Source organism: Oncorhynchus masou, chromosome 31, assembly GCF_036934945.1.
Source record: "Oncorhynchus masou masou isolate Uvic2021 chromosome 31, UVic_Omas_1.1, whole genome shotgun sequence".
NCBI classification, from domain to species: domain Eukaryota; kingdom Metazoa; phylum Chordata; class Actinopteri; order Salmoniformes; family Salmonidae; genus Oncorhynchus; species Oncorhynchus masou.
Window position 1 is genome coordinate 88,763,449 of NC_088242.1, and position 13,631 is coordinate 88,777,079.

General features: G+C 47.0%; 1 protein-coding gene across 1 annotated transcript in view; it reads right to left on the reverse strand.

The window, feature by feature from the left end:
- Nucleotides 1-13,631, reverse strand: part of LOC135525043 (nuclear factor 1 A-type-like) — a 311,631-nt gene that overhangs the window by 84,746 nt on the left and 213,254 nt on the right. The window contains exon 3 of the mRNA XM_064952810.1: nucleotides 12,967-13,029. Coding sequence (XP_064808882.1) covers nucleotides 12,967-13,029 — 63 coding nt within the window. The remainder of the gene's footprint in view (nucleotides 1-12,966; nucleotides 13,030-13,631) is intronic.

Sequence of the window (13,631 nt, forward strand, 5' to 3'; positions counted from 1 at the left end):
AGTCCCAAAGCCCTCCAGTCCCATTTTTTATTTTATTTTTATTTTACCTTTATTTTAAGAACAAATTCTTATTTTCAATGACGGCCTAGGAACAGTGGGTTAACTGCCTGTTCAGGGGCAGAACGACAGATTTTGTACCTTCTCAGCTCGGGGATTTGAACTTGCAACCTTTCGGTTACTAGTCCAACGCTCTAACCACTAGGCTACACTGCCGCCCCAATTGCACTCCAGTCCCAAAGCCCTCCACCTCCATCGCCCTCTAGTCCCATAGCCCTCCAGTCCCATAGTCCTCCAGTCCCATAGCCCTCCAGTCCCACAGCCCTCCACCCCCATAGCCCTCCACCCATAAAGCCCTCCAGTTCCAAAGCTCCCCAGCCCCAAAGCCTCCCAACCCCAAGCCTCCCAGCCCCAAAGCTTCCCAGCCCCAAAGCCCTCCCAGCCCCAAAGCCTCTCAGCCCCAAAGTCTCCCAGCCCCAAAGCCCTCCACCCCCAAAGCCCTCCACCCCCAAAGCCTCCCAGCCCCATAGCCTCCCTGCCCCAAAGCTCTCCACCCCCAAAGCCTCCCAGCCCCAAAGCCTCCCAGTCCCAAAGCCTCCCAGTCCCAAAGCCTCCCAGCCCAAAGCCCCCCAGCCACAAAGCCCCCATATAGGGAGGCTGGAAGAGGAGGCCCCATAGGAAAGGCATCCTATATGCATTCAGCAGCCTGGGTTCAACGACTGTGTTTCCATGAGTGAGTGTTTCATATAGGGAGGCTGGAAGAGGAGGGGCAGGGAGTAGGGCTTCTATAGCTCAACAAGGATAATCACTCCCAGCTGTGTCCACTGAGAGAGTGTGTGTGTTCCTCTCTCTCTCAGTGTGTTCCTCTCACTCTGTGTGTTCCTCTCACTCTGTGTGTTCCTCTCACTCTGTGTGTTCTACTCACCCTGTGTGTGTTCCTCTCACTCTGTGCGTTCCTCTCACTCTGTGCGTTCCTCTCTCTCTCTCTCTCTCTCTCTCTCTCTCTCTCTCTCTCTCTAGGTGTACTTCTCTCTGTGTGTGTTCATCTCTCTCTCTCTCTCTCTCTCTCTCTCTCTCTCTCTCTCTCTCCCTCTCGGTGTACTTCTCTCTATGTGTGTTCATCTCTCTCTCTCTCTCTCTCTCTCTCTCTCTCTCTCTCTCAATTCAATTCAATTCAATTCAAGGGCTTTATTGGCATGGGAAACATGTGTTAACATTGCCAAAGCAAGTGAGGTAGATAATAGATAAAGTGAATATATAAAGTGGAATAAACAATACAAATTAACAGTAAACATTACACATACAGAAGTTTCAAAACAATAAAGACATTACAAATGTCATATTATATATATACAGTGTTTTAACAATGTACAAGTGGTTTAAGGACACAAGATAAAATAAATAAGCATAAATATGGGTTGTATTTACAATGGTGTGTGTTCTTCACTGGTTGCCCTTTTCTCGTGACAACAGGTCACAAATCTTGCTGCTGTGATGGCACACTGTGGAATTTCACCCAGTAGATATGGGAGTTTATCAAAATTGGATATGTTTTCGAATTATTTGTGGATCTGTGTAATCTGAAGGAAATATGTCTCTCTAATATGGTCATACATTGGGCAGGAGGTTAGGAAGTGCAGCTCAGTTTCCACCTCATTTTGTAGGCAGTGAGCACATAGCCTGTCTTCTCATGAGAGCCATGTCTGCCTACGGCGGCCTTTCTCAATAGCAGGGCTATGCTCACTGAGTCTGTACATAGTCAAAGCTTTCCTTAATTTTGGGTCAGTCACAGTGGTCAGGTATTCCGCCGCTGTGTACTCTCTGTTTAGCATTCTAGTTTGCTCTGTTTTTTTGTTAATTCTTTCCAATGTGTCAAGTAATTATCTTTTTGTTTTCTCATGATTTGGTTGGGTCTAATTGTGCTGCTGTCCTGGGGCTCTGTAGGGTGTGTTTGTGTTTGTGAACAGAGCCCTAGGACCAGCTTGCTTTGGGGACTCTTCTCCAGGTTCATCCCGCTGTAGGTGATGGCTTTGTTACGGAAGGTTTGGGAATCGCTACCTTTTCTCCCCCCCCTCTCTCTCTCTCTCTCTCTCTCAGTGTGTGTGCCCCTTGCTCTGTCAGTGTGTTTCTGTCTCTCTCTCTCAATTCAATTCAATTCAAGGGGCTTTATTGGCATGGGAAACATGTGTTAACATTGCCAAAGCAAGTGAGGTAGATAATATACAAAAGTGAAATAAACAACAACAAGTAAACATTACACATACAGAAGTTTCTCTCTCTCTCTCTCTCTCTCTCTCTCTCTCTCTCTCTCTCTCTCTCTCTTAGTGTTCCTCTGTGTGTGTATGTTCCTCTCTCTCTCTCACTCTCTCTCTCTCTCCCCCCCTCTCTCTCTCTCTCTCCCTCTCTCTCAATCAGTGTGTGTTTCTCTCTCTCAGTGTGTGTTATTTTCTCAGTGTGTGTTTCTCACTCTCTGAGTGTGTGTTCCTCTCTCTCAGTGTGTGTTCCTCTCTCTTCCCAGTGTGTGTTCCTCTCTCTCTCAGAGTGTGTCCCTCTCTCTCTCAGTGTGTGTTCCTCTCTCTCCCTCAGTGTGTGTTCCTCTCTCTCTCAGTGTGTGTCCCTCTCTCTCTCAGTGTGTGTTCCTCTCTCTCTCAGTGTGTGTTCCTCTCTCTCTCAGTGTGTACATCCTCTCTCTCTCAGTGTGTGTTCCTCTCTCTCTCAGTGTGTGTTCCTCTCTCTCTCAGTGTGTACATCCTCTCTCTCTCAGTGTGTGTTCCTCTCTCTCTCAGTGTGTGTTCCTCTCTCTCTCAGTGTGTACATCCTCTCTCCCTCAGTGTGTGTTCCTCTCTCTCTCAGAGTGTGTTCCTCTCTCTCTCAGTGTGTGTTCCTCTCTCTCTCAGTGTGTACATCCTCTCTCTCTCAGTGTGTGTTCCTCTCTCTCTCAGTGTGTGTTCCTCTCTCTCTCAGTGTGTACATCCTCTCTCCCTCAGTGTGTGTTCCTCTCTCTCTCAGAGTGTGTTCCTCTCTCTCTCAGTGTGTGTTCCTCTCTCTCTCAGTGTGTGTTCCTCTCTCTTCCCAGTGTGTGTTCCTCTCTCTCTCAGAGTGTGTTCCTCTCTCTCTCAGTGTGTACATCCTCTCTCCCTCAGTGTGTGTCCCTCTCTCTTCTCAGTGTGTGTTCCTCTCTCTCTCAGAGTGTGTTCCTCTCTCTCTCAGTGTGTACATCCTCTCTCCCTCAGTGTGTGTTCCTCTCTCTCTCAGTGTGTGTTCCTCTCTCTTCTCAGTGTGTGTTACTCTCCCTCTCAGTGTGTGTCCCTCTCTCTTTTCAGTGTGTACATCCTCTCTCCCTCAGTGTGTGTTCCTCTCTCTCTCAGTGTGTGTTCCTCTCTCTTCTCAGTGTGTGTTACTCTCTCTCTCAGTGTGTGTTACTCTCTCTCTCAGTGTGTGTTCCTCTCTCTCTCAGTGTGTGTTCCTCTCTCTCTCAGTGTGTACATCCTCTCTCTTTTCAGTGTGTGTTCCTCTCTCTCTCAGTGTGTGTTCCTCTCTCTCTCAGTGTGTGTTCCTCTCTCTCTCAGAGTGTGTTCCTCTCTCTCTCAGAGTGTGTTCCTCTCTCTCTCAGTGTGTACATCCTCTCTCTCTCAGTGTGTGTCCCTCTCTCTTTTCAGTGTGTACATCCTCTCTCCCTCAGTGTGTGTCCCTCTCTCTTCTCAGTGTGTGTTCCTCTCTCTCTCAGAGTGTGTTCCTCTCTCTCTCAGTGTGTACATCCTCTCTCCCTCAGTGTGTGTTCCTCTCTCTCTCAGTGTGTGTTCCTCTCTCTTCTCAGTGTGTGTTACTCTCCCTCTCAGTGTGTGTCCCTCTCTCTTTTCAGTGTGTACATCCTCTCTCCCTCAGTGTGTGTTCCTCTCTCTCTCAGTGTGTGTTCCTCTCTCTTCTCAGTGTGTGTTACTCTCTCTCTCAGTGTGTGTTACTCTCTCTCTCAGTGTGTGTTCCTCTCTCTCTCAGTGTGTGTTCCTCTCTCTCTCAGTGTGTACATCCTCTCTCTTTTCAGTGTGTGTTCCTCTCTCTCTCAGTGTGTGTTCCTCTCTCTCTCAGTGTGTGTTCCTCTCTCTCTCAGAGTGTGTTCCTCTCTCTCTCAGAGTGTGTTCCTCTCTCTCTCAGTGTGTACATCCTCTCTCTCTCAGTGTGTGTCCCTCTCTCTTTTCAGTGTGTGTTCCTCTCTCTCTCAGAGTGTGTTCCTCTCTCTCTCAGTGTGTACATCCTCTCTCTCTCAGTGTGTGTTCCTCTCTCTCTCAGTGTGTGTTTCTCTCTCTCTCAGTGTGTGTTCCTCTCTCTCTCAGTGTGTACATCCTCTCTCCCTCAGTGTGTGTCCCTCTCTCTTCTCAGTGTGTGTTCCTCTCTCTCTCAGAGTGTGTTCCTCTCTCTCTCAGTGTGTACATCCTCTCTCCCTCAGTGTGTGTTCCTCTCTCTCTCAGTGTGTGTTCCTCTCTCTTCTCAGTGTGTGTTACTCTCCCTCTCAGTGTGTGTCCCTCTCTCTTTTCAGTGTGTACATCCTCTCTCCCTCAGTGTGTGTTCTCTCTCTCTCAGTGTGTGTTCCTCTCTTCTCAGTGTGTGTTACTCTCTCTCTCTCAGTGTGTGTTACTCTCTCTCTCAGTGTGTGTTCCTCTCTCTCTCAGTGTGTGTCCTCTCTCTCTCAGTGTGTACATCCTCTCTCTTTTCAGTGTGTGTTCTCTCTCTCTCAGTGTGTGTTCCTCTCTCTCTCAGTGTGTGTTCTCTCTCTCTCAGAGTGTGTTCCTCTCTCTCTCAGAGTGTGTTCCTCTCTCTCTCAGTGTGTACATCCTCTCTCTCTCAGTGTGTGTCCCTCTCTCTTTTCAGTGTGTGTTCTCTCTCTCTCAGAGTGTGTTCCTCTCTCTCTCAGTGTGTACATCCTCTCTCTCTCAGTGTGTGTTCCTCTCTCTCTCAGTGTGTGTTCCTCTCTCTCTCAGTGTGTGTCCCTCTCTCTTTTCAGTGTGTGTTCCTCTCTCTCTCAGAGTGTGTTCCTCTCTCTCTCAGTGTGTACATCCTCTCTCTCTCAGTGTGTGTTCCTCTCTCTTTTCAGTGTGTGTTCCTCTCTCTCTCAGTGTGTGTTCCTCTCTCTCTCAGAGTGTGTTCCTCTCTCTCTCAGTGTGTACATCCTCTCTCTCTCAGTGTGTGTTCCTCTCTCTCTCAGTGTGTGTTTCTCTCTCTCTCAGTGTGTGTTCCTCTCTCTCTCAGTGTGTGTTCCTCTCTCTCTCAGTGTGTGTCCCTCTCTCTTTTCAGTGTGTGTCCCTCTCTCTTTTCAGTGTGTACATCCTCTCTCTTTTCAGTGTGTGTTCCTCTCTCTCTCAGTGTGTTCCTCTCTCTCTCAGTGTGTGTTCCTCTCTCTCTCAGAGTGTGTTCCTCTCTCTCTCAGAGTGTGTTCCTCTCTCTCTCAGTGTGTACATCCTCTCTCTCTCAGTGTGTGTCCCTCTCTTTTCAGTGTGTGTTCCTCTCTCTCTCAGAGTGTGTTCTCTCTCTCTCAGTGTGTACATCCTCTCTCCCTCAGTGTGTGTTCTCTCTTTTCAGTGTGTGTTCCTCTCTCTCTCAGAGTGTGTTCTCTCTCTCTCAGTGTGTACATCCTCTCTCTCTCAGTGTGTGTCCCCTCTCTTTTCAGTGTGTGTTCCTCTCTCTCTCAGAGTGTGTTCCTCTCTCTCTCAGTGTGTACATCCTCTCTCTCTCAGTGTGTGTTCCTCTCTCTTTTCAGTGTGTGTTCCTCTCTCTCTCAGAGTGTGTTCCTCTCTCTCTCAGTGTGTACATCCTCTCTCTCAGTGTGTGTTCCTCTCTCTTTTCAGTGTGTGTTCTCTCTCTCTCAGAGTGTGTTCCTCTCTCTCTCAGTGTGTACATCCTCTCTCTCTCAGTGTGTGTTCCTCTCTCTCTCAGTGTGTGTTTCTCTCTCTCTCAGTGTGTGTTCCTCTCTCTCTCAGTGTGTGTTCCTCTCTCTCTCAGTGTGTGTTTCTCTCTCTCAGTGTGTGTTCCTCTCTCTTCTCAGTGTGTGTTTCTCTCTCTCCCAGTGTGTGTTCCTCTCTCTCTCAGAGTGTGTTCCTCTCTCTCTCAGTGTGTACATCCTCTCTCTCTCAGTGTGTGTTCCTCTCTCTCTCAGTGTGTGTTTCTCTCTCTCTCAGTGTGTGTTCCTCTCTCTCTCAGTGTGTGTTCCTCTCTCTCTCAGTGTGTGTTTCTCTCTCTCTCAGTGTGTGTTCCTCTCTCTTCTCAGTGTGTGTTTCTCTCTCTCTCAGTGTGTGTTCCTCTCTCTTCTCAGTGTGTGTTTCTCTCTCTCCCAGTGTGTGTTTCTCTCTCTCTCAGTGTGTGTTTCTCTCTCTCTCAGAGTGTGTTCCTCTCTCTTTTCAGTGTGTGTTCCTCTCTCCCTCAGTGTGTGTTCCTCTCTCTCTCAGAGTGTGTTCCTCTCTCTCTCAGTGTGTGTTCCTCTCTCTCTCAGTGTGTGTTCCTCTCTCTCTCAGTGCGTGCTCCTCTCTCTCTCTCAGTGTGTGTTCCTCTCACTCTGTGAGAGGAGGGGAGAGGAGAGAGGGAAGTGAGAGAAGAGGGGGAGGAGTGGGAGGAGGTGAGAGGGGGAGGAGGGGAGGGAGAGGAGAGGGGAGGGGGAGGGGGGGAAAGGGATGAGGTGAGAGGAGAGTGGGAGGAGGGGAGAGGAAGTGAGAGAAGAGGGGGAGGAGGGGGAGGAGGGGAGAGGAGGTGAGAGGAGAGGGGAGGAGGGGGGAGGGGGGAGAAGGGGATGAGGTGAGAGGAGAGTGGGAGGAGGGGAGAGGAAGTGAGAGAAGAGGGGGAGGAGGGGAGAAGGGAGAGGAGAACGGGAGGAGTCTGTGTTGAGGAGCCGTCTCTCTATTCTAACCACCAGGGTCAAATGCAGGTTACACAGGACGTGTCTGTGTGTGTGTGTGTGTGTGTGTGTATGTGTGTGTGTGGGTGTGTGTGTGTGTGTGTGTGTGTGTGTGTGTGTGTGTGTGTGTGTGTGTGTGTGTGTGTGTGTGTGTGTGTGTGTGTGTGTGTGTGTGTGTGTGTGTGTGTGTGTGTGTGTGTGTGTGTGTGTGTGTGTGTGGCAACACAGTCACTCTGCTCATGCTGAGGGAGAGCATGCAGACAGACAGACAGACAGACAGACAGACAGACAGACAGACAGACAGACAGACAGACAGACAGACAGACAGACAGACAGACAGACAGACAAAGGAACACACTGAGAATTGTATATCAGGCCATTCAACTGTAGTTTCAAGGATGTATTCTGTGTGGGATATAATTGTCAACATAGCTATCAACCATACCTTAACCCTTTATATCTAGAACAGAATGTAGTGGTTAGAGGCCAGGGGATAAGGGTCCATTTGGGATTCACAAGTCGTGTGTTCAGGTGACGTGTCTGTGTGATCAGGTGTGTATTCTAGAGGGGTTGTGTGAGGTGTGTGTAGTCTTAGGTTGAGGTGACAGGTAAACTACAGATTAGGTTGAGGTGATTGGTGAACTACAGATTAGTTTGAGGTGATGGGTAAACTACAGATTAGGTTGAGGTGACTGGTGAACTACAGATTAGGTTGAGGTGATTGGTGAACTACAGATTAGGCTGAGGTGACTAGTGAACTACAGATTAGGTTGAGGTGATGGGTAAACTACAGATTAGGTTGAGGTGACCGGTAAACTACAGATTAGGTTGAGGTGACTGGTGAACTACAGATTAGGTTGAGGTGACCAGTAAACTACAGATTAGGTTGAGGTGACTAGTGAACTACAGATTAGGTTGAGGTGATAGGTAAACTACAGATTAGGTTGAGGTGACTGGTGAACTACAGATTAGGTTGAGGTGACTGGTGAACTACAGATTAGGTTGAGGTGACCGGTAAACTACAGATTAGGTTGAGGTGACTGGTGAACTACAGATTAGGTTGAGGTGACTGGTGAACTACAGATTAGGTTGAGGTGACCGGTAAACTACAGATTAGATTGAGGTGACTAGTAAACTACAGATTAGGTTGGGGTGACTAGTGAACTACAGATTAGGTTGAGGTGACTAGTGAACTACAGATTAGGTTGAGGTGACTAGTAAACTACAGATTAGGTTGAGGTGACTGGTGAACTACAGATTAGGTTGAGGTGACTGGTGACAACGTGTGCTATACACTGAATGCAGGAATAAAGGTCGACCGATTAATCGGAATGGCCGATTTTTACACCTTTATTTAAACTTTATTTAATTAGGCAAGTCAGTTAAGAACACATTCTTAATTTCAATGACGGCCTAGGAACGGTGGGTTAACTGCCTTGTTCAGGGGCAGAACAACAGATTTTTACCTTGTCAGTTTGAGGGATCCAATCTTGCAACCTTACAGTTAACTAGTCCAACGCTCTGACCACCTGCCTTACGAGGAGCCCTCCTGTTACGCGAATGCAGTAAGAAGCCAAGGTAAATTGCTAGCTAGCATTAAACTTAATCAATCATAATCACTAGTTATAACTACACATGGTTGATGATATTACTAGTTTATCTAGCATGTCCTGCGTTGCATATAATCGCAGTGCGCATTCACGAAAAAGGACTGTCGTTGCTCCAACATGTACCTAACCATAAACACCAATGCCTTTCTTAAAATCAATACACAGAAATATATATTTTTAAACCTGCATATTTCGCTAAAAGAAATCCAGGTTAGCAGGCAATATTAACCAGGTGAAATTGTGTCAGTTCTCTTGCGTCATTTATTTTATTGATGTACTATATTAAGTTAAAATAAGTGTTCATTCAGTATTGTTGTAATTGTCTACAAATTACTACAAATAAATTTTTTTTAAATCGGCCGATTAATCGGTATCGGCTTTTTTTGTCCTCCAATAATTGGTATCGGTATCGGCGTTTAAAAATCATAATTAGAGGTCAAATCAAATCAAATTTTATTTGTCACATACACATGGTTAGCAGATGTTAATGCGAGTGTAGCGAAATGCTTGTGCTTCTAGTTCCGACAATGCAGTAATAAACAACAAGTAATCTAACTAACAATTCCTAAACTACTGTCTTATACACAGTGTAAGGGGATAAAGAATATGTACATAAGGATATATGAATGAGTGATGGTACAGAGCAGCATAGGCAAGATACAGTAGATGGTATCGAGTACAGTATATACATATGAGATGAGTATGTAAACAAAGTGGCATAGTTAAAGTGGCTAGTGATACATGTATTACATAAGGATGCAGTCGATGATATAGAGTACAGTATATATGTATGCATATGAGATGAATAATGTAGGATAAGTAACATTATATAAGGTAGCATTGTTTAAAGTGGCTAGTGATATATTTACATCATTTCCAATCAATTCCCATTATTAAAGTGGCTGGAGTTGAGTCAGTGTCAGTGTGTTGGCAACAGCCACTCAATGTTAGTGGTGCCTGATAGAAGCTGTTTTTCAGTCTCTCGGTCCCAGCTTTGATGCACCTGTACTGACCTCGCCTTCTGGATGATAGCGGGGTGAACAGGCAGTGGCTCGGGTGGTTGATGTCCTTGATAATCTTTATGGCCTTCCTGTAACATCGTGTGGTGTAGGTGTCCTGGAGGGCAGGTAGTTTGCCCCCGGTGATGCGTTGTGCAGACCTCACTACCCTCTGGAGAACCTTACGGTTGAGGGCGGAGCAGTTGCCGTACCAGGCGGTGATACAGCCCGCCAGGATGCTCTCGATTGTGCATCTGTAGAAGTTTGTGAGTGCTTTTGGTGACAAGCCGAATTTCTTCAGCCTCCTGAGTTTGAAGAGGCGCTGCTGCGCCTTCTTCACGATGCTGTCTGTGTGAGTGGACCAATTCAGTTTGTCTGTGATGTGTATGCCGAGGAACTTAAAACTTGCTACTCTCTCCACTACTGTTCCATCGATGTGGATAGGGGGGTGTTCCCTCTGCTGTTTCCTGAAGTCCACAATCATCTCCTTAGTTTTGTTGATGTTGAGTGTGAGGTTATTTTCCTGACACCACACTCCAAGGGCCCTCACCTCCTCCCTGTAGGCCGTCTCGTCATTGTTGGTAATCAAGCCTACCACTGTTGTGTCGTCCGCAAACTTGATGATTGAGTTGGAGGCGTGCGTGGCCACGCAGTCATGGGTGAACAGGGAGTACAGGAGAGGGCTCAGAACGCACCCTTGTGGGGCCCCAGTATTGAGGATCAGTGGGGAGGAGATGTTGTTACCTACCCTCACCACCTGGGGGCGGCCCGTCAGGAAGTCCAGTACCCAGTTGCACAGGGTGGGGTTGAGACCCAGGGTCTCGAGCTTGATGACGAGCTTGGAGGGTACTATGGTGTTGAATGCCGAGCTGTAGTCGATGAACAGCATTCTCACATAGGTATTCCTCTTGTCCAGATGGGTTAGGGCAGTGTGCAGTGTGGTTGAGATTGCATCGTCTGTGGACCTATTTGGGCGGTAAGCAAATTGGAGTGGGTCTAGGGTGTCAGGTAGGGTGGAGGTGATATGGTCCTTGACTAGTCTCTCAAAGCACTTCATGATGACGGAAGTGAGTGCTACGGGGCGGTAGTCATTTAGCTCAGTTACCTTAGCTTTCTTGGGAACAGGAACAATGGTGGCCCTCTTGAAGCATGTGGGAACAGCAGACTGGTATAGGGATTGATTGAATATGTCCGTAAACACACCAGCCAGCTGGTCTGCGCATGCTCTGAGGGCGCGGCTGGGGATGCCGTCTGGGCCTGCAGCCTTACGAGGGTTAACACGTTTAAATGTTTTACTCACCTCGGCTGCAGTGAAGGAGAGACCGCATGTTTCCGTTGCAGGCCGTGTCAGTGGCACTGTATTGTCCTCAAAGTGGGCAAAAAAGTTATTTAGTCTGCCTGGGAGCAAGACATCCTGGTCCGTGACTGGGCTGGATTTCTTCCTGTAGTCCGTGATTGACTGTAGACCCTGCCACATGCCTCTTGTGTCTGAGCCGTTGAATTGAGATTCTACTTTGTCTCTGTACTGACGCTTAGCTTGTATGATAGCCTTGCGGAGGGAATAGCTCCACTGTTTGTACTCGGTCATGTTACCAGACACCTTGCCCTGATTAAAAGCAGTGGTTTACGCTTTCAGTTTCACGCAAATGCTGCCATCAATCCACGGTTTCTGGTTAGGGAATGTTTTAATCGTTGCTATGGGAACGACATCTTCAACGCACGTTCTAATGAACTCGCACACCGAATCAGCGTATTCGTCAATGTTGTTATCTGACGCAATACGAAACATGTCCCAGTCCACGTGATGGAAGCAGTCTTGGAGTGTGGAGTCAGCTTGGACAGACCTCAGCGTGGGAGCTTCTTGTTTTAGTTTTTGTCTGTAGGCAGGTAATCGCAAAATGGAGTCGTGGTCAGCTTCTCCGAAAGGGGGGCGGGGCAGGGCCTTATATGCGTCGCGGAAGTTAGAGTAACAGTGATCCAAGGTTTTTCCACCCCTGGTTGCGCAATCGATATGCTGATAAAATTTAGGGAGTCTTGTTTTCAGATTAGCCTTGTTAAAATCCCCAGCAACAATGAATGCAGCCTCCGGATAAATGGTTTCCAGTTTGCAAAGAGTTAAATAAAGTTCGTTCAGAGCCATCGATGTGTCTGCTTGGGGGGGGGGATATATACGGCTGTGATTATAATCGATGAGAATTCTCTTGGTAGATAATGCGGTCTACATTTGATTGTGAAGAATTCTAAATCAGGTGAACAGAAGGATTTGAGTTCCTGTATGTTTCTTTCATCGCACCATGTCTCGTTAGCCATAAGGCATACGCCCCCACCCCTCTTCTTACCAGAAAGGTGTTTGTTTCTGTCGGCGCGATGCGTGGAGAAACCCGTTGGCTGCACTGCTTCGGATAGCGTCTCTCCAGTGAGCCATGTTTCCGTGAAGCACAGAACGTTACAGTCTCTGATGTCCCTCTGGAATGCTACCCTTGCTCGGATTTCATCAACCTTGTTGTCAAGAGACTGGACATTGGCAAGAAGAATGCTAGGGAGTGGTGCACAGTGTGCCCGTCTCCGGAGTCTGACCAGAAGACCGCCTCGTTTCCCTCTTTTTCGGAGTCGTTTTTTTGGGTCGCTGCATGCGATCCATTCCGTTGTCCTGTTTGTAAGGCAGAACACAGGATCCGCATCGCGAAAAACATATTCTTGGTCGTACTGATGGTGAGTTGACGCTGATCTTATATACAGTAGTTCTTCTCGACTGTATGTAATGAAACCTAAGATGACCTGGGGTACTAATGTAAGAAATAACACATAAAAAAACAAAAAACTGCATAGTTTCCTAGGAACGCGAAGCGAGGCGGCCATCTCTGTCGACCTCTAATTAGGAACACCTTCTTAATATTGAGTTGCACCCCATTTTGTCGTCAGGACAGCCTCAATTCATCGGGGTGTGGACTCCACAAGGCGTTGAAAGCGTTCCACAGGGATGCTGGCCCATGTTGACTCCAATGATTCCCACAGTTGTGTCAAGTTGGCTGGATGTCCTTTGGGTGGTGGAACATTCTTGATACACACGAGAAACTGTTGAGCATGAAAAACTCAGCAGCATTGCAGTTCTTGACACACTCATACCGGTGCACCTACTACCATACCCCGTTCAAAGGCACTTTTGTCTTGGCCATTCACCCTCTGAATAGCACCAATACAGAATCCATATTTCAATTGTCTCAAGGCTTAAAAATCCTTCTTTAACCTGTCTCCTCACCTTCATCTACACTGACGGGAGAGCATTTAACAGGTGACATCAATAAGGGCTCATAGTTTTCACCTGGATTCACCTGGTCGGTCTGTCATGGAAAGAGCATGTGTTCATAATGTTTTGTAAACTCATGTGATATTAGGTTGAGACAGAGGTAACTGATTCTCTTGTTCAATGAATTTACTAGTATGCTACAGTAGTTGTACAGTACAGTCATTAGACTCTTACCGTTCTCAGGCTGCTCCTTGATATCAGACTCACTCTGCTGGTTGGGACTCTCTGACTGGCCATCTACAGAGAGAGAGAGAGAGAGAGAGAGAGAGAGGAAGGTGAGAGGCCGTAAGGGACTGGAGGAAGTGTCTCACAAGCAGTCTAACTTTCAGATGAGCCAAAATGGATGGGTTAAATTGAATAATGTTTAAATACTGTTTTACTCATTTCATATGTACAGTGGGGAGAACAAGTATTTGATAATTTTGCAGGTTTTCCTACTTACAAAGCATGTAGAGGTCTGTACTTTTTTATCATAGGTACACTTCAACTGTGAGAGACGGAATCTAAAACAAAAATCCAGAAAATCACATTGTATGATTTCTAAGTAATTAATTTGCATTTTATTGCATGACATTTGATCACCTACCAACCAGTAAGAATTCCGTCTCTCACAGACCTGTTAGTTTTTCTTTAAGAGCCCTCCTGTTCTCCACTCATTACCTGTATTAACTGCACCTGTTTGAACTCGTTACCTGTATAAAAGACACCTGTCCACACACTCAATCAAACAGACTCCAACCTCTCCACAATGGCCAAGACCAGAGAGCTGTGTAAGAACATCAGGGATACAATTGTAGACCTGCACAAGGCTGGGAAAGGCTACAGGACAATAGGCAAGC